Raw genomic sequence first — 21,255 nt, 5'->3', positions numbered from 1 at the left:
GAATAAATTCATATTGTGTCTCCTCGTCTTAAGTCCGTATATATTGCTTTCTCCCCCCCTGCCCCATTAAGTATGTTAAGTTTGTTCTAGGTTCGTCTGACTCACGAAATCAGACACAAGAATATAGTGACATTTCATGAATGGTATGAAACCAGCAACCATATCTGGCTTGTAGTGGAATTATGCACAGGTGAGATAAGCTCAGAAGGTAAAAATTTGTAGAATGAGGATTTCATATAATAGTTTATCCACAACAAATGTGTGTTTGGAAAACCTTAGTAATTATCTGATTATTAACATGAGAATCCTATTTATATATAGCACAGTTTTTGCTTTTGGAAACATTTTTAGAAATCATACTTTTCTACTTCACTGTATATGTATGTTAACTGTTAACTGATGTGATGTAATGTTGGTTTGTAATAGCTGAAGTGATATGGTGTTCAGGGGAACTTAGAACCAAATTGTGAATAGTTGAATGGTAGTTAAGTAAAAATTACTTGATAAGTTTTCGAAGGACTGGCAGCGTTAGTGTTCTTTTTTTCATTTTATAGCACACAGTAATACAGATGACAAAGAGCAAATCAAGTTATAATGTACAAAAGACAATAATGTTCAAATGAATTTTTTAATCAGAAGGCAATTCTGTAGCTAATAGTAAATTACTTAAGTTTTCTTCCTGTTCAGTAGAAGTATTTTGACTTTTCTGTTAAGATGTTAATTTGGGAGCTCTGGCAACCTAAAACTGCATTAAGTGATTCACTGAGTTTTGATAGGTTCTCATCATTCCATTACAGACATCTTTTAAAGCTTTCTCTAATTTTGATGATTGCATGTTTTAAACTCCAGATAATATGCCTTACTCCACATGGAGGGGAAAGGTGGCCAATTGTGATTCATGTTAGTATTTTGGTATCTGGAGTTTGTATCATAGTAAAAGTCCATATTACGCACAGTCTTTTTTTCTATCCAGAATTCTTTTTCAAAAATAACTGAAGCAGAGAAGCTACAAGTTGGGGGGGGGGGAGGGGGAGGGAAGGGAAGGGGAGGTCAGGCCATTCTGTCGTGTATTGAGAATGAAGTTAATTACTCATATGGAGGCTGTGGTCTATTTGCTTAGTCTAACTTGTGGGCACATACTTACGTTATTAGACGGGCAGCCTTTTATTAAGTACAATTTGAATAATGTATTTTTTACCTTGCAGTACTGCAGTTTGCTGTAGGGAGAGTCTGGAAGCTAACTTAATTCTAAATAGACTGACATGGATTTCTTATTAATTTTGTAGAGCCCTGAAAATCACTTGAAATATGGAAGGTCTCTCTCACTTGTCTCAAGGTGACAAAGTGAGTTTCTGTTACCAGAAGCAGCAGACTCTTCCTGCGTTACTGGTTTCACTAATTTTTTTTCTCCTTTGTGTATTTGGTTATATTATGGAATCATTCTATATGTAGTCCTCTGAATTGAATTATTAAAAGCAGTGATTAAAAATGATGGAAAATTCTTTACTATAGGTATGTAAAGCAGGCTTGGTTTTAAAGGAGCCGACTGATTTACTAAACAGAATAAAAAAAAGGTTTAGAAATAAAATAATTTTAAGATTCAGATTGAATAATTTAAAGAATACTGTGATGACAGACCTTTTAGTGTTGCTATTCTATGAAAGAAATTACTGAGCAAATGGAAAAAAAGCTCAGGAAAATCTGTTAGATGATTTGGAATAAAGGTTCTAGTATCCTTGTCTATGGAAAGCTTTCCTAATTCCTGTTTTCATTCAGGGACTTAAATTTGTGTCTTTTTTTTCCCTCTGTTTTGTTTAATCTGCATGATTTGGCTAAGATATAAATAATAGATAATGCAGGAAGCCCACAGATAATTCATGAAATCCAAACTGTAGTCTCACGAGAACAGGTTTGATACAGGAGTAGAAAAGGACCAAATCAAGTTGAGGAAAGGATTCTGGGGGGGAGATGGGAGTGTGGAGTTTGGGATAGAAGACTGGGACAGGGAGGAGGAGAAAGACTATTTGAGCAATGACCTTGTGGAAAACGAGATTAGGAAAAGTCCAGGTCCTGTTACCAGTTAGGACAGGAACGGCTCAAATGGGATGAGTCTGATGGCGTACCTGAGAATCAGTGGAATGTGAGGAAGTAGTTGATGGGGGAAGGAGAGAGGTTTTGCAAGGACAGAGAAACAGTAGGAGTCAGTGGGGAAAAGCATAGAGTGAATGTGAAGCCCAGGGAAGGACACAGGTGATAGAGGATATATGTGAAGGTTTATTTGAAAGGCTTTGTAGGTGTGATCTGCTCAGAAACAGAGGAAGGTTTGGTTGGAACTTAGTGGAGAAAGGGAAGTGGTGATTTTGGGAGGACAGAGAAGGGTCTCATATTAGTGTGAGAAGTCCAGAGAGATATGAGTAGGACTTGCTGGGGCAGGAAGCTGGGATTTATGTGAGAAACCTGGGAAGTGAAAGCTTATTTCTGTGTGTTTCTGTTTTGGTTTTTCAATTCTTTTTTCCTTAAAATAATAATAAAAAAAAGACAAAAGAGAGAGGAAAGGATGAAAATGAAAGACCTGGGGCACATGAGTCAAGAAAAGGACTGTACAGAAATACTATGTGTGAAGAACAAACAAAAGAATTTCTATTGGATGTTGTTGACCTCAGAATGTAGCCCACTTTTACTATTTCTGATGTCTGTGAATTCAGTGAAAAATTACCTGTCAAGCTTTAGTACTTGTTCACCGAAGTTGTTAGCCTGTTCTTAGTATTGTTTATTCTTTTAACTCATGCAGCAGGGGTCAGTTAAAAGGAATTTGAATAAACCCTTTGGATAGTATTATGTTGTGATGTGGTGCAGTTTCTGGCTTTCTTTTTTCCCTTCTGTTTCCTTTGTAAAATATATCAATATTAAAGTAATTTTCATGTCATGCACTCCATTTAATTGTAGTCAAGATATTTTTTGTCACAGTACTGGAAATATTTTTTCCTGTACATCTTAGATTTTGTAATTATTATTTAATCTCAGGAAATATTTTTAGTATCTACTGATAGTGATTTTTGCTTGACATCCTTTGAAGGAGCTTATATAATGTACTTGGGGAACTATTTGTATGACCGTCTTCTTTACATGCACTTGCTGACTACATATAAATATATTTCAGGTGGTTCTCTAGAATCTGTTATTGCTGAAGACAAACATCTACCTGAAGATGTAGTGAGAGAATTTGGTGTTGATTTGGTTACTGGTTTATACCATATTCATAAGCTTGGAATTATCTTTTGTGAACTGACACCTGGAAAGGTAAGAAGGAGTATTATTTATAGGGGATGCTGCATATTACTTTGTAGGCCATCAGCATTTAGTTCATTATTTCTGTTTTACTATTTGGAAGAGGCTCGCCTCAAGTTGGAGGCCAGTTGAGCTTTATAATACATGTGAAGACAATGAGAGACAAGTCTGTAGCTTGAATATTTTATGATCCAGTTGATTTCTTCCATTGTATATTTGATATGATGTGATAGATTCTTTTTGATTTGTTGTACCGGTTTGAATTAATGAAGGATTTTAGTTCTCTGTCCTTGGACATGTAACTTTGCTGTTATGCCTATTCTATCATGCTGTAGAATATTTTGAAGTCACAGAAAATGCTAATGGGGGAGTAAAATTAACTAAACTTTCTTTGTTAATAACCTTCTCTTGTTTCCAAGTACCTTTTAAATTATCATCTTACTCTTGCATAAAAATACAAATATTTATGTGGTTTCTGATTGTGTATGAAGTTTAGGTATAGCTTTATCAAAGTCCACATTTGTTTTTAATTTACGTAGTCACCAGAATATTAACTATAGTAAAAAAAAATTTATTAACAGTAATTGGTTTTGATCCTAATCTATAAGTGATCAAGTTGCCCTTCTCTGAATTTTCTGTAAAACTTGCACAATTATACTCAGTTACTGTCACCTGTGAGTCCAAAAGCACTAAAAAAAATCCACCTGACTGAATCCCACCATCCCACCCCTCCACCATCTGACTGATGGAAGAGTTCTCCAAACAACATTTTTGGGATTATGAAGCTATTAATTACAACAATAAGCAGTGACCACATAGAGAAAACTCTGCATCATTGGACAAAATCTTCGGAATTTTCTGCTGATTAGAATTTTTGTCCTCAAATAAAGTGAAGTATCTTTTTACTACACACTTATTTTCCTATACAGGGTTACTATAATTTTACTTTCTTTTCTATAGTAACGTTGTTGTTCATTTAGATTTAATAATGAGTAAACAAAAGTGCACATTAAACACCTTGTAAGGGTTTTGTTGTAGGATTCTGGAGTTTTGTGGTTATAAGAAAGAGGACACTATTGGTGGTGACTTGAAAAAATTTCAGTGCTTTCGGTTATAGTGATCATCTATACGTACTTAAATGGTTTGAGGTTGTGATTTATTTTTGTATAATAAATTATTTTATACTTTGTGTTGGGAATTTCATCAGTTGTAGTATATGATACTTGTATGTCAGATTTTCTTTTTTCTTCTAGATTCTGCTTGAAGGGCCTGGCACTTTGAAATTCAGTAATTTTTGCTTGGCTAAAGTGGATGGTGAAAACTTGGAAGAATTTTTTTCTTTAGTTGGATCTGAAGAAGGCGAAGGAGATGTCAGTGAAAGCAATCCACAAAGATACCTGAAAAGCAGGTTTCGAGGTAAGATCTTTTTACTAGCCCAAACTAACATATACCAAGGGGACAGAATGAAATCTGGAAAAAACCTTTGTGGCAAGCAATTTGGAGAGAAGACCTTGAAATAAAATATATGTTGATTGTTCTGTTGGGGCTGACTAAATTTCTAGGGCAACAGGATAATTAATTCTGTTGTATTATCATTTGTAAAGATTAATGTTTTTGCCTGTGTCTTTATAACAGAAAGTACGATCTGTACATATTTTGTAAGTAGGTTTAACATATCCTGCATATGGGGAATTTTTAAAGTAAGTTCAAAACCAAAATTTAGCTCTTAAGGAAGGTTGGTCAGAGATCATAACTTAGAGGGAACGACACCTGCAAGTGAATAGAAAGAAAATAAACTGTATTTACAAGTATATAGTAATAATTCTAAGTTTCACAAAGCCAGTTTAACTAAGAGCTGGAAAAAATATACTCCTGTCTGTCATACAATGTATGACATATTAACAACTCATGACCTTTACTGCTTTTTGTAAATAGACTTCAGGTTATTTTTTGGATTGAAGCTCTGATGTAGGTGATGATAGACTGTAGTATAATTGTATAATAATTTTTCAACATAACATAACATAACTGGAGGTGGTTTATTTTAGATTTCTTTTTGCAGCTTGGCATCAGATCCTTACAGTACGGTTTAATGTTCAAAAGGTCTGTCTATCCTGAGCATGTTTTAATTATTTTATGAGCTGTTCTTGATTTTTTTCTGCAAAGAAAAAAAGGTAAAATTTCAATAATTAAAAAATCCCAACAAACCCAAAACAAACAAAATCCAAACCAATCTGAGTATATGAACGACACCTGAAATGTTTCAAGGTAGCAAATTCATTAAAAATTATTTTTTTGTTTGGATTTGTTGGTGAGGCTTAATTGTTAATTGATGAAAACTATGGAAGATTACTAAAATTTGGGACATTCAGAACTCAAACTGACTGGCTTTGCTAACTGATGAAATTGTATTGCTGGTATTTAGTTGATATAAGGCTATGTATTTAAAAAAAAGTTTAAGGAAAATTGCAAAAGAATCATGCGTTTACAATCTTTTGTGTTTCGGTTATGAAGTAGTAATTGGAGAATGAAGAGATAACTGATACTGGATATATGATAAAGAAAATTGATTTAAAATTAATCCTGTTCTCAGAAAAAATTGAGCCATGGAATTATTTATGGACTTCTAAAAAGTCTGTGCTGTAGATGCTCTTTTTAGGATCTAGGATTAAATTCTGTGAACTTTGTTAAACGTATATGCAAAATTAAGTAAGTACTACACAGAACTGCTGCTTCTTTCATTGGAGACTTTGCGCTGCTGTACTTGCATTGTCCTTTTTGATGCAAATGATCCAAAGTGATTTCTATTCTAGTTTGAGGCTCGACTGTTTCAGTACCTTTTACTTAAGAATGATAATTTCTTTTTAAAGTATGAGAAAGTTACTGTGCTTTAGTTTCAACAGGCAGATCCATGCAGATGCAGTAGGCTGCAAATACTATGTTATTTTTTCATCGAATAAGAAAAGTTCAGCAACTTGGTTTTAATCTTCTCAGTCTTTTATTAGTCATTATCTCAGACCATCTCACAGACCTCTATTTCCAAGATAACGATGTGTATAGCAGTTACTGTTATCAGGAATGGTGGAATTCTTGGAAATGTTTTATGCGAACAAAAAGAGCTTTCTTTAATACTTTGCTGTCTCCTGCTGAAAGTCCACACTGGAAATACTAAGACCAAGAACAGATCTTTATTCAGGAAGAAATACAAATCTAATCTCTTTCCTGTGGCCTTTCAAAACAGCTTTTTTTGATGTGTATAGTTAATGACCTTTTGTCATTTAAAAAAATAAAACCCAAGGACAAAAGAATCCAAAATAAACTTTTTAAAGGACTATGAAATTGATACTTTTGCTGAGTTTGTGTAATTTTTTTGGAGATTATTTAGAACTGAGTTAGTGTTTACATGGGAACTACTGTAGCAATAGGAACTGTATGTTTCTTTTTCTATATCAAGACAAAAGGGGTTTGTGTACTATATTTTGATATGTGATGTTTTCATAGTGTGTTAGTGTGAAAATAGTTGTAACTAGTTTGGATCGGTGATCTAGTTGGCTAGCTACTTTGGTTTTGTCACAAAGTTTCTAATTTTGTGAAGGTTTATGTCTTGGGATAGCTTTAAAAAAAAACCCAAACCCAACAACAAAAAAACCAAACCTGCTTTAACCTAATTTATTTCTGTTACTCATATGATGATTATGTTGTTTACCATTCAGCTTAATTTGTTTGGCTCTGGAAGCTGTCAAGGCATATCAAAACTTCCTTTGCATGAATCTCTGTGTTAGGAAAGTGTAGGACAAGTCAGCTTAGTTAATAGAAGTGAAATAGCAAAATAGTGTATAAAATCCTACATAATTCAGTAAAAGTATAGGAGATTAGATTTGGTATCTGTTTGCTTATAGTAAGTGAAAATAACCCCTAACTCACTGAACTGTGGAGACAAAGTTTGAAGTGTTGAACAGGATAAATGCTGAATGAATAATCCAAGTGCGTTATACATACTGTATTTTGTAGGCTCTCCGTTGTACACAGCTCCAGAAGCAATAAAGGGAGAAGACTTCTCGAAAGCCAGTGATCTGTGGTCCTTGGGATGCTTACTTTATGAAATGTTCTCAGGTTGTAAATTTGTGTATCTATTTAATATTCTTGATAATGGAAGTATAGGTCATGGTCCCAGAGTAAATTCTTGTTAACTTCCTAGGGGGGTTAAGACACAGAAAAACTTCAGACAGGTTTTAAAGAGTTTGTGAAGAATATACTATCTGTACTTAAAAAAGGAGAGGGAGGTGTCTTCATCAAATAGTAAGTGGATTAATACTGTTGTCCTTTTGACTGTGATCTAGATATTATGTTAACCAACATGTATTGTTTAAATACTATGATCTAAAATTATAGCAGTCCTCTGATTCTGACAGTGTAACATTTTTAATCTCCTCAGTATTAAACTCGGGGGTGCATTATTTTGACCTTTGGAAGAGAAAACTGTTTCACTAGTGTAAAACTAGAATCATTGGTTTTCCTGCAGATAAAGTAGCTGTTAGCATTGGCTGCAGCCGGAAGGAGAATTTAATCACAGAAGAGAATTACAGTGCAACTTTCTGAAGTCTTAAACAATATGTTGATCTCTTGGATCAACATAGTTACATGGACGTTGATTTCTGCCTAGACCTTCTCTTGTTGTCTTATTGCTGATTCACACAGGTCTATCATGATGACTTCCATCAAGCCATCTCTGGTGCCTCTTCTGTCCGTGGACTCTTTTGCTGTTCACGGTAGAATAATTTAATTCAAGGGTTTGTATTTGACAAGGGAACTTGATAAATAGAATCCAGGCTATCCAGGTGTTTATTTCTTTGGATGTTTCCTTAGGAAAATGAACTCATTGCTTGTCATTGCACCTGAGACATTTTTAAGTTTGCCTAATCTGTTAAATACACTTCTGTTTGTTTGTAGGAAGACCACCATTCTTCTCAGACAGCTTTTCTGGATCAATTGAAAAGATTTTATATGAAGAGCCATTGCCACCTAGACCAGAGGGTAACATTCTGTTACTGTTTCATGAATCAAATCAGAGTATTAACTTAACAAAGTTAAAGTTTTGTTCCTCACTGCTTCATCTGAGGCCCATTGCAGGAATCAGCTGTCCAAAGTGAATGTTACCATTGCCTTCCTTTTATAAGAACTTTTCCCCCATTAACAATGAATGCTTATTTCCCTTTTGACAGCCAAGCATATCATTTAATGTTAAGAATTAAAAGTAAATCTACCTTCTGGGATGGAATTTCTGATCCCATTTATTCTGGGCATCAGTGGTGTTTGTGAAGACCTTTGAATATTAGTAGCTCTTTTCAGTTCATAGTAGTGTGAAAATGGTGACCTGTAGAATTAAAACTCTTGTTACTTGTCTCAATTCTAAGAGAGATTTTGTTTTTGAAGTGGATAAAGTGCATTTCATACTTCTGAGCTCTCAGAAGTACGACCTTTCTCAGTTAAATATGGATTTTGGAAAGCTCTTTTGTATAATGGCATGCAACAATGGTCCTCTTTAAGTTATGCTTGGGGAAAAATTAATTTTAATTTAGGCAGATTTCAAGTTTTTATTTTTTGCTAATAGCTATATTAAAATTGGAGGGTGCTTTTTTAAGCATGTAACAATTTTAATTAATTTGGTAACTGCGTACTGGTGATTTGTTTGGTTGTTTGGCTTTTGTTTTTTTGAGGACGCTTTGCAATGCAAAGAGTGCATATTTAAGATTCTTCATACATTCAGATTTTTTCAGATGAAATTACTATTAAAAGAAAATTTTTAGCATGATCTGTAGATAGCGATTTGATCTACATTGTGTGACAGTTGTTTTTGCTGCTCAATACTTACCTTCTCAAGTGCTTCTATTTACAGGTTCAGCTTTTCATAAACCTTCTGCTGAGTTCATTAGTTTGCTTGATGGGTTGCTTCAAAAGGATCCTCAGAAAAGGTGAACAGTCTAATCCATGATAGTTGTTTACATTGTCTTTTTTCACCTCTGGAGAAAATAATTGCTATGATACTGTATGTATAGTATTTTGTAGATGACAAAGAATGCAAAAAATCATTTAATCCCTTATATAAAAGAGCAAATTGTGCTTTTTCTTACATGAAGATATACAGAATTAATGCTTTGATTAAGTGTATCTTTGTAGCTGGTGCTAAATAGATATCTTTGTAATAGAAATGATGGGTGATTTTAAAATTGGATGGCTTTTCTTTTCCGGGGCAATGGACACATGTGTTTTATGAGGCTTTGATTTATAGCTGATATAGTTGTATTGTTAAATAACATAAGATTATAATTTACAGGGTAGCTCAGATAACTTACATATTGGGAATGGCTATGCAGTTTCTCATACCTCTGTGTAGTGTGAGTTAGCCATCCTGATTTGAGGCAAAACACTTGTCCTGTAAGAAAACTTATTTGTTGACCAAATAAAAGCAAACAACAGGATTAATTGCTCTGTAGAGTCACTAGGTTCAAAACCTAGTCTGGTATCTCTCTGTGGAGCTGTAGTTTGGAACTCTCTTTCAGTTTGCTTGTTGTTTTTCAAAAGGCTGAATTGGACAGACCTATTGCAGCATCCATTCTGGAAAGGATCCCTTGACCATTGTGGTGGTGATTCTGCAGACAGCCAGGGCACAAGCTCAAGGTACTGAATATTCAAGGAAGGCTTCTTTTATAGTAAACACAAGCAGAAAAAAATCAAATGTTTTTCTGTAAATTTTCTCAGGTTTGAATTTTGATTAGGATTTTTATGTGGTTAACTAATCAGTGAATGGAGTTTTACACCATTCAGTGAACAGTCCTTGATACTTAGCAATTGCATTATCCTGTTAGTGTTATTACACTGCTCGCTTTCAACAGACTCCTTCCTCCCAGCTATAGAATGTGTTAAAATTTACTTCTGAACTAACTGCTCTCATTTTTATTTGTTTATATACCAATGATGCACAGTAATTTAACTTGTTCTACAAAAGCTTTCAAAACAATGATAAATATGGATGTTTTATCTTTAGTGAGATTTTTTGTATGTTATTGTGCATTAGGCTTAGAGCATCACAAAGCCTATCAGTATGGTATCTTAGATTTGTGATTCAGCCTTATATCCTTGCAAATGCAACTGACCCACATTCTTTGCTTATGACATAAAGCATTAATCTGATGGGGTTTTTTTCTAAATTTGTAATACTCCACACTGCTATACTTGCAGAAAACCCCAAACCTTTTGTGAAAATGGGTTCTATGTATTAAAAAGTTAGGCTTCTTCAAAACTCCTGTTATCTTGCTGTTTTTTGTTTGTTTTTTTTTAGTTTTGAATTAGAATATTTAGTGTTGATTTTTATGTTCTTTTGTTCTAAATATTTGTAAAATACTTTAGATTCCAATCTAGCGGACTAATGTGAAAACAGATTTCTTCTAAAATGCTGAATGTTTTTGCATTCTGTCTATTTTAAAATTCTCTCTTGTATTGTTTAATACCCATTTCTGATACCAGTAGTGCAGTATTTTTGTTACTAACATTTATTCTGGTTTGAGATACAACTCTTTGTCTTTTAATTTTATTACTGCTTTCACCAGCAAGGCAGAGAAGAAATCAAAGTTTAAAGTTTATACCACAAAGAATTTATTCAAGGTTTTAGCAAGACTGATTTCAGCTTCCACCACAGTGCTCATCTTTGAAGAACCTTTGGAGAATCAGAAGAATCTCCTATGAAATGTTGGGCTATTCGACCTTACTTCTGAGGGTTTTCTAACACCTCTGAAATTATCAGTGAGGTTTGCACTAATTGACAAATACAAAAAATGTAGGACATTGGCTTGACATGCAAAAGAAGCTCAATACTTTTTCTTTTCCATCTGTGAGGCCTATGTATCTATTTTCTTCAAAATATGCGTTTGATTAACATTTGATATCCTGAAGAGCCTTCAGGAAACTTATATGACCCAGTTCCATGTGTATAATAGAGGGTTATATTAAAACCCCCCCAAACAACCAAAATCAATAAACTTGCGATTAAGTGTGACATGTAAATCATTTCACAGAAGAATGCTAGTTTGTATTGATCTTCATGAAGTCTGTAGCCTAGATTATTAGAAGTAGGTTTGTTGTGACTTTTTCCTGTAACGATTGAATGATCTCTAAAGATTTTTATGGTTTTTTGTAGCTGTGGTATGATGGGGTAATAATTTAACTTTTCTAATTTCTTTCATGCAACTTCTACTGAGGGAGCTAGAGAATTTTTAATATTCTCAAAGTCATTTGCTGTAAACTTATTTTTCATCATTGCCATTACTGATATATAAAGTATGTGTAATGCATATTACAATAGTCTGTTTGTTCTAGAGGATGACAGCTGAATTGTATGCTAATAGTTGCAACAAATAATAGATATGATCCCTCTTTTTAATTGTTTTAAAATCTGTGTGATTGGTATCTTTTATTAAACAGCAGTGAAGACGCAGAGTCATCAGTGTGTTGGAGTGCCAAAGAGCCAGTAGATACTCATAAAAATCTAGATAACCTGTCATCCTCAAGAGCAGATAATAAGCTACTAAGCAATTCTTTAAAAATAGGTAATATTGTTTATTACTTAATTTTGAATTATTTTGTCCTGTGAATTTTGTCAGTCTTACCAACATGCATATTCCCTATGCTTTATTTGTTTTTAACTTATGAATGCAAGTTCATGTTCTCTTTTCAGTAGAAACTCAGACTGAATTGCGCCCAAAAAGTGCAGTTGATGGTGAATCAAATGAATCCATATTTCTTCTCAGGTATGAAAACCTTGAAACCCTGTATGTTGTTGTGTTCCCCCCTGCTCCACCCCGGTCTCTTCAGACATTTTATTCTATTTGTAACATATTGTTAGCGTGTCTCCTTTGGACTTTTCTATCACTAGTTTAATTAATATTCAGACACTTTTGAAGAGCTGTAAAAGCAGTGTGTATAGTTAAAGCAATGCTTTAATGGCTTTATTACACTAATTTTTAGAAGTAGACTTTTGATTTCTTTGTCTGTCTAAACAGAGGAATTTATTTAGAACTTTATTTCCTTCTTACTTCATATATATGAGAATATGCTGAGAATATGCTTACTTTAAATACACAAGGATACGCATTCAGCTCAAGACCTGCAAATAAATTCTGCCTGCAGCTTTTCATCACAAGCTGTTGGTAACTATCTACCAAGTAGTAAATAGATATTAAATAAAAAAGTGATTGGTTTAACAGTGATTTGTTTTAGTTGAGGCCTGATTCTGAAACTTTGTAGTAGGTTTCAAGCCAAGAAGATTATCTAGTCAGATAGACTGTCTCATCATTATCAGGCAGAAATATTCCAGTCTGAAATTTAATAATCTTTCAAGCTTCTTGCATAACCTGGAATAGGGCTTTTGTACATGATAGTGTTTCTACTTTTCCAGCAGTTACACTTGGTTTTAATAAAGTGTTTCTTCTCATCTCACTTATAACTTCTATCATCACAGCTAAACCCATACTGTTAGTAATTTAAAATAGCATTTACTCTTTGCTTTAGGAGTCTGCTGAAAAGAAAGGCTACAATGGCATTACAAACACTTAGTATAACAACATGTAATTGAAATTGTCAGGAAAAAACCACTTTTTTTTAACAGCAGACTTCATGATAAGTACACTTATTTTAATGTGGAATTTGAAATGTAATACAGTTTTAAAAATATTCTCTGAAATTCTCTTTGTTTCAACGATTTAACTTCTCAAAGCAGCAGGTGTTACCTACTAAAGTGTTAAAACACTGAAGTGAAAGTAAGCTCTTGACTTGGCACCAGAATTTATTTAGCTGCTGGAGTGGTTGATCTGCTTTTAACAGTGATAGCTTCTTCTACATGTGCAAAGGGAATAAGTGTTATTAATTTCAACTAGTTCAAATTGAGAAACCAGCTGGAAACTGGAAAAGTAGGAAAAAATTTCTGTATCTCAAATACATATGAAAGCAGTTAGGTTTGGAAAAAAACAAAACACGTTTAATACATGTTTTGAAGTATGGAACCTGAAATGATTTCTTCAGCCTTCTAGCTAGAAATAATTTATTTTTTTTTTGTGAAGGAAATAAGACTGCTTAAACTTCCAAGCAGATCCTGATATATTTTTTTGCCATAAGAATTAGGACTTTAAAAAAACTTAGTTTTATCTAGCTAGTAGATAATATTTTGGCGCTCTTTCATTGTGCCCTATAAATTTCAGTCTCTCTTGAAAGTAGACAAATGCTGCCTTTATAACAAAAGACAAGAATAAGAATATGTTAGTGATTTGATCGTTGATTTTCGTAAGTATCTTTAATTTTGTTTGGTGTTTGTGTTTTTCAAGTAGTTGCTTTTTCTAATAAAGCTGATTCACAACTCAATGTGTATATTACTTTCTGCTAATCAAGAAAACGCGTGCATTTGGAGTTGATTAAATTAGTTTCCTGGCCTGCCAACTTTAATTCTGAAGTTGATTTGAAACACTTTACTTTGAATTAGTGTATACTATAAAAACCAAGTTCACGAGCAGCTTTATGAAAATTGCAAATTTGTGGTGTTCTGGTCTCTCCTTTCTTTATTGTCTGATTAGCAGACAAGATTTTTAAAAAGAAAAAATGAAAAGTAAACCCAGTTCACCTTAATACAGGAGAATTAGTCAGGTTTTATTTCTCATTACCTAGCTAAGAGTTGGCAGTCAGAAGAGAGTAAGAAAATAAATTGCAATTTTTTGGTGAGGTTAGTTCTCTTTCTATGTATGTTGCTTGTTATTAGAAATTAAGATAATGTTTTAGCATCCAGTTTGGAGAGCAACTGTGCATGAGAAAATAATCAAATTGCATTCATTTAACAACAACAAAAAACAAACCACATAGTCCTTCCCATTTCTAACTGACAAACAAATACTAACCTTGTCAGGACATATTTAAAGACAGGAAGTTAAGTTCATGTTTAGTTCAGGCATGGCATCATTTATGCTTGTCAGCTCTGAAAGTTTACTGTATGGCATGGAAGTTTCAAAAGAGCATCAAGTATATAGTTTGCAGTGAAGCTTAGTCTGTAGTCTTTCTTTTTTTAAATTTTTTTCTCTTTTTTTTTCATTCTTTTAAGTTCTCGTCCCACACCTAGAACTAACACTGCAGTAGAAGGAAGTAATGCTGTTGTTACTGCCCCAATCCAAAACTCTCCACAAAGAGATTCATGTTTGAAAAAGGTGAGTAGAAATATAATGTTAGGGGGTGGTGGTATCTTCATAGTTAGAATTTTAGCCTCGAGTCTATGGCAAAGCCAACTGTCTTCTCCATCCTTCCATAATTATAATAGGAAAGCAGTTCCTACAGTGTGCAAGTTATGTGGGGAAAAAAGAAAAAAATTGCAGAACTTCAGAAGTAAGATGCTTAGTCTCCTTTTTTTTTTCCCCAGTGTATAAAAGGGATAATTCTATCTTCTTTCTTTGCAGTCTACTTTTTGGACCCAGTGCTTTTTCTTCCAATGTGTTTCTTTATTATAATTTTTAGCTGGCCCTGTCTGCTACTAACTAAATAATAACTTAGAATATATTGTCTACATGGCCAAACTGTGTGGTATAATGTTAAGATGAAGTGTTTTGGGAATAAATGTGAACTTTTTCTTTTCCAAAACATTTTTAAAAAACCAACTTTGTTCTTGTTCTAGGCTAAAAATATGTGCTCAAGTCAGCAGGATATGGAGTCAACATTGAAAGAGCTCATTTACACTGAGTCTGATCTTATCATAACACCAATCATTGACAATCCAAAGGTATAGCAAAATAAAATATAAGATTCAGGAACTTGTGGGTGAGGCTATTTTTGCGGATGAAACTTTAATCAGGGCAAAACTCTTTTCCTGTATTTTGTAATTCTCATTTTAAAACAGTTCCACCCAGTCATCTGGCAAGTGCTCATGCAATTTTTTGGCAGTCTTTTATAATGCTATTGTGTTGCTAATTTGGAGAACTGAGTTATTTCGGGATTGAAATTAAATTATGTCTTACAAGAAATTGAACCTACTAAGTGCTGTGTTTGGTGCTTTTGTAGATTTGTTTTCTGATAACTTGGATTAATATCTGTTACTTAAATGGACAAAACTGTGGGTTTGGATACTCAAAACAAGGCCATCTATGAAGCCTTCTAGATTAGGAGTTAGACCTTTACAGAATAATTTTTGTTACTTTTTAAATTTTAGGTGTGATAATGTTTCTAATAAATATGAACTTAATTTCTTTGGAAAAGAAGACCTGATGTTACAAGAAATGTCCATCCAATTTCTGTCATATGGATTCCAACATGATAACAGTTTGTGATGGGTCTCTTGAGCAGAGACACTTATTGACAGCAAAGGGAAGACCAAAAAAGAGTTGCACTGCAATTGCAATATAATGTGCATGTATGGGCACATGTATAGTAGTAGTGGAAGGAATGATAGGCAAGAGCCCCTTTAGTCTTCAGTTTATTTCTGTGGAAAAAAACAAAAAAAAAGTTGTAATTTTAGCAACTTCATTCAGTAAGTGGTGGATGCAGGAAATGCAACACTTGTCATTGGAAGTGAGCGTCTATCTCATTAAGTATGTCTTACAGCTTTTAGTTAATGTATTGCTTGAGTACAACTTTTTTTGTTTTGTTATAATGGAATTCCTAATACTCTCAAAAATTAAAAATCTTACACAGCTAGCTAAAGTAACTACCCAACAATACTGTTTTAATGTGTTTGGGGTGGAGGATGTCCGTTGCCAGTGGAGAATTTCAAAGGTAATTATGCATTTGGATGCCACCTCTGTAAATTCTCAGTTCTGTCTCAGGACTCTGACACAAAGCCTTAGCCTTTCACTGCTTCTCTTCTTACTGCAAGTATGAGAGATGAGATCAGGGGTAAGTGTACCTACTAATGTGCACATGGATGCTAATCCCCTTCCAGTGCAATGCCAGGCTTGGAATTAATGCAAAATAGCCCACTAAATTGCAGGCATGTGTAATCAGAGCCACTGAATACTTGGTGATCTTCAGACTAATGGATGATACTGACACCTGGTAAAGCTGAAGAGCTTGCAGTTTAATCTCAAAAGGGATTTACTAGATGCTGGCAGAATTTTAAAAGCTGAAATGTCAGTTTATATTGTAGAATTTCCCTGTGTTCTGCAGATCTATTGAACTGAAAACTTTCTTTAGAAAACAGCTCTCTGGTTACACCTAGGCTTCATCTGTCAAAGGCTAAATTCCAGTATACAGTTACCTTTTTCGCATGCTTTAGTTATTGAAAATTTCACTCAAATGTTCAGTCACTGAGCAGTCATCCAATTTCACAATGTACTAGAAAATGATGTGGTGTGGGGAAAAAAGCCTCAGCTTTTTAGTAATTATATAAGTGATTGATGTTAATGTGACCTTTTATACTCTAGAATGATATAGTGTGTGTATATATATGTATTTACTGTATGGCAATTAATTGCTAAAATATTTCATGAGCTCTCGGCTGCATAGTTCCTTTCTGTAGCTTTTGAAACCCAAATGCAAATATTTTTCCGTATACAAGTAAGATAAAAATGTAAACTGAAAAAATCCCTTCATGTTATATTCCCATTAAAAAAAACCTTAAATGGAAATACTAATAATTTAATTATATTAAAAACATAGAGTTAAATCTCAAGTATCTGCTTGGATAAAATACATACCAGAAATCAATGGAAGATGCCTTAGTAATGAGCAGTGGTTTGTACACCCATCCTGTATAATGTTTGCATCTTTGGTTTCATGTTCAGCTACTTAGACATTTCCAGGAATGTATTAAAACTAGTTGTAAAGTTTGTTTATTTTTCCAGATAATGAAGCAGGTACCAATTAGATTTGACTTGAAAAATTTACATATACCAGCATACTCAGGTATGGATTTTCTGAAGATGTTAAAACCTAAGTTATGCATATACTGGTGTGACTCGCTATTACAGGATCTGTAGCTCTTGAAGATGATGAGCTGCCTCAGTTGCAGAACTCATAACTTTTCTGAAACTGAAATTGCATATGTAAAGTATTTAGCGAGACCAATTTTGAGTAGACTTTTCAAGTACTAAGTTACGCGCCCTTCCTTTCTCTTCTACCTTTTTCAATTACAAGCCCATGCTCAAAAGCTTTTAAAATGAGACAGTCGACCCTGTTTTAGTGTGAGAAAAACAGCAAATATTTTCCCCGTGTTATTTTTTGTAAAACCCAGATATTTTAAATGAAATATTCAACCAAATAGATTAAAATTTGAGAAAGGCAGATAAGCAAATGAAAACAGGATCTTAAAATGTGCAGTGTTGATCAGCCATAATACTAGGCAGCCTTGCCAGTCCCACCTTTAATCATGAAATACAGGGACTGTATCCCAAAAGACAGTGTGCAGTCATTTGGGGTTTGGTTTTTTGTTGTTGTTAGTTTTTAGTGTCTAGAAACTCTGCTGTTATTTCTGAAAACAAAAGGTTGCTCATGGTCATGAGTGTAACATTTCTTCCACTGGAAAATTTTCTGTAGTCTGTATTAATGAAATGTTACGCTTTATTGTGCTTGAAGAGGGATGTCAGCCAGATATGTAGTTCTAGAATTCACAGAACACCTCTTCCTAGACTTAAAAGTTACTTTTTTCCTTCTATGAGGTATGTATTTTGGAGAGTTAATTTGTTGAAAAAGTAAGAAAATGTCCCCCAGTCTCCTAATCAAGGTTGTAGTAACAGAAAATATTTTTGATTTGGCTAACATCCTAGACAAAAATTACCAGATTCAAGTGTCTAAGGGGATGTTATTTTATTTCATATTGCATTTGAGTAGCTAAATTATCACACTGATGTTCTGATATGTTTAACTATTGTTGTGTATATTTATTTAATATGAGCCAGTGGTTTTTTATGGTTGTAATACTTTCAGGGTTGTAGGGTTTTTTTTCTGGACAGCTTTCTGATTGTTTTTGAATACCCTGAATTTGATGGTGCTCATCAATAAAGATTAAAGACAGTATGGAAAATAAGCCAAATGCCTGAAATCCAAACCTCTTTTCACATTTACTAATATAATTTATAATTGCCTTCGTTAGTGGGTGTTACTTCTGTGTAAAATTGGAGTAAAAGACAGAAGGCATACTCTTAAATGTTCTGTACTGGAGCATATCAGGGTGGCACATAAGTTACTAATAAACAACTAACCAAACAGACAGTATGTATGGCTGCTAGAGTGAAGTTATCCACTGGGCCTGATAAGGAAGTCTTTGAAAAAATCTCTATTCATGCACACTGGTCAGTGAATTGAGCCACAGGATTTATGTTAATCATCCTAGTGACTTGGCTTCTTCCACATTCCTTCTGAAGTGATCTATGTTCTGATACTACTAAGGCTTAACTAGATAGATACCTGCCTATATGACTAACTATGCACATTTTCAGTTTATTGATTCCGAGGAGATTTTGCTGGCTGACTTTAGTTTTTGCCTCAGATTTACTGTAATGAAAAACTGCACTTTCTTAAGAATTAGTAATGCTTAAGGACAACAGTTACTGTCTTTCCTAAATGTAATGACATGAATTTTTAATAGAGTTGTTTTGAGGCTTTTATTGCTACATTTTTATGCTTTGTTTCTCTTCTTACTACTTTTTAAAATTTATATAATTTTCAGACATGAATTATAACATGTTTGTTTCATGTTTTAAGTACTAGATTTACCATTAGATTCAAACTTTGGAACTTATTGATGTTACTTTCTAGTGTGTTAGAGCAACATCAAAGATCCATTATCTTTAACTACTTCTTTGCTTCTTATGGTTAGCTGAGAAGTTATCATCTATGCAAGACACGGACTGGAATGACTTCTTGCAACGAGTATGTTCACTGCTTGATTCCACTGAGAAGAATACAGGAGCAGCGCGTTCTAAACTGAACTTACTGTACTATCTGTGTACTGTGGCTGTCCACAAGGAAATTGCAAGCAGGCTAATTAGCTCTCAGCTGGTAAATAATAAAGCTTTGAAGGAATCAATATGGTTTACTTGCCACTGTAGGAAAAATTAGATGCTTTTAGTTATAGTTCAAGAGATCATTTGTGCACTGACAAAAATAATATGGCAAGTTAAATACAAAACAATGAAAAAAAACCCCAACCCTTACTAAAATCCGTGTCAGTTTTTTTTTTTAAAGAGGTGAGGGAAAATAATTCTTTCTTTTAGATTTCAGATATCTTTACATACAGATTTGTTGTATTTGTAAAAAGGTTGGGATAAAAACTAACCTAGATAGAGAGTGTGAAGCAACATATGATGTAATGTTAGTCTTTGTAACTCATTAAGTGACAGAGAAGACTGAAAAAAGTTCATGTTTGAATTGTTAAATCAATTTTATTTAGCTATATGTCTGTAAAGAATAGCAAGGAAAACTTTCTGAAGAACATACAGTAAACCTTTCATTAAGCAGTGTTTCAAAGAGTGAGCGTACTTTTCTGAAGAGTTCTTTTTAGTGTATACCTAAATGGCAGTTTCACGTTTCGGTAACCATTTTCTACCAAACAATTTTACTAGTATCCTCTGTAGTGGTTTAACATGTTTTTCAAGTATTGCATGTACAGAAGAGAAATAGAGGTATTTTCTCCATTATATAAAAGCATCACAGAGACCATCCTGAGATGCATGTTTTTAAGTGTAATTGATAAAAAGTAAACTACCTTGTTCTACATTTATACTAATGCACCTAAGTCATATTCTGACAAGTCATTGTTGGATGTAGAGATATTAAAGACAAAAATTGCACTGCCAGAAAAATTCAGTGAAGAATATTCAGGTTGGAAGCAATAGTAGGTCTTATGCCATAGAATTTTTGTGAAAACAGGAAACAGAATTGCTGGGAGTTATATTCCATTATCACTGGAGAATTTTTTTGGAGACAGTGATCCAATAAATGAATTGCCATTAACAGGACATTTTAGAAATTAGTTAGTAATTATGCAGTTTTGTTCATAAGTGGCTGATCATGCGTGTTGACAGTCCATGAATTATTCTAGTTTTACCAACTATTTTTGTCCATTCTCACAAAATTAATTTATTAAATACTTGTTGGGTTAGACTATATGATAATCTCTGTGTTTGTAGATGAAAGCATCAGATGTTTGTTTCCTCTGTAAAGTGTTATTCATAATGAAAGATATGTTCATTTTTTAGCACACTAATATATGTTTAGTAGTGTAATTTAAGGTGAGAATATAGAAAGAAATACTTTTAACCTCAGCCTTTTTCTTGTAAACAATTAGTCAATATCTACAGTATTGGTCTATGATAATACTTTTTGCAAATATTATCCAAATAAATTTTTATGAAATTGGTGATATGTTGATTTTTTTTTATCATTGGAATATATCAGATCGCTGAAATTCATTAATGTTTCTCTTCTTTAAACTGTAGTTTCCTATATTGATACAGCAGCTGCGTGCAGCCACCAACTGGGATATGTAAGTAACAGTTATGTTAAATGAATTTGTTCAAGTACGGAATTACCACTGAATTTGATTAAAGACACTCTTTAACAGTGTGTTTGAGGAATGCTTTAGCCTGTCGGACTGCTGTGGTACCTGACTAGCAGTATGAAGGCATATAAAAGATTGATTTTTTTCAGCATTGAATTAATATATTGCTATTTTACAGTACCAAAGATTATAAAAAATCTTTAAAATTTTATCTGGAAGTTACGATTTAGTGTGTCATATAGTGTTGCTTAAAATCACTGAATAATCCAATTTATTCCGTAACAGTAGCAAAATAACCATAGTGGTAGCTTTTCTTTAAATGCTTGTCAGAAATATTTCAATGTGGTAGTGCCCCCTGCTGTTTGATTCATAGATACTGATTTTATTATTCCAATTTTTTCTTTAACGAAACATTTAAAATGATTTGCTGATACCGATTTCATTTCTGT

General features: G+C 33.5%; 1 protein-coding gene across 3 annotated transcripts in view; it reads left to right on the top strand.

The window, feature by feature from the left end:
• The window catches only part of ULK4 (unc-51 like kinase 4), a 249,705-nt gene that overhangs the window by 5,562 nt on the left and 222,888 nt on the right, over positions 1-21,255 (top strand). For 2 of the 3 annotated variants that reach the window (XM_055707052.1, XM_055707053.1), the window contains exons 3-16: positions 91-190; positions 3,161-3,300; positions 4,542-4,704; positions 7,300-7,401; positions 8,239-8,322; positions 9,185-9,260; positions 9,871-9,966; positions 11,767-11,891; positions 12,020-12,092; positions 14,426-14,528; positions 14,990-15,094; positions 17,151-17,211; positions 19,124-19,305; positions 20,745-20,791. In XM_055707052.1, the coding sequence (XP_055563027.1) occupies positions 91-190; positions 3,161-3,300; positions 4,542-4,704; positions 7,300-7,401; positions 8,239-8,322; positions 9,185-9,260; positions 9,871-9,966; positions 11,767-11,891; positions 12,020-12,092; positions 14,426-14,528; positions 14,990-15,094; positions 17,151-17,211; positions 19,124-19,305; positions 20,745-20,791 (1,457 nt within the window). The remainder of the gene's footprint in view (positions 1-90; positions 191-3,160; positions 3,301-4,541; positions 4,705-7,299; positions 7,402-8,238; positions 8,323-9,184; positions 9,261-9,870; positions 9,967-11,766; positions 11,892-12,019; positions 12,093-14,425; positions 14,529-14,989; positions 15,095-17,150; positions 17,212-19,123; positions 19,306-20,744; positions 20,792-21,255) is intronic. The other variant, XM_055707054.1, reaches the window with a different exon arrangement.

The sequence above is a fragment of the Falco cherrug genome, chromosome 4, assembly GCF_023634085.1.
Source record: "Falco cherrug isolate bFalChe1 chromosome 4, bFalChe1.pri, whole genome shotgun sequence".
Taxonomy (NCBI): Eukaryota; Metazoa; Chordata; class Aves; order Falconiformes; family Falconidae; genus Falco; species Falco cherrug.
Note: the sequence above shows the minus strand (reverse complement) of the source record. Positions and strands in the feature narration are given on the sequence as shown.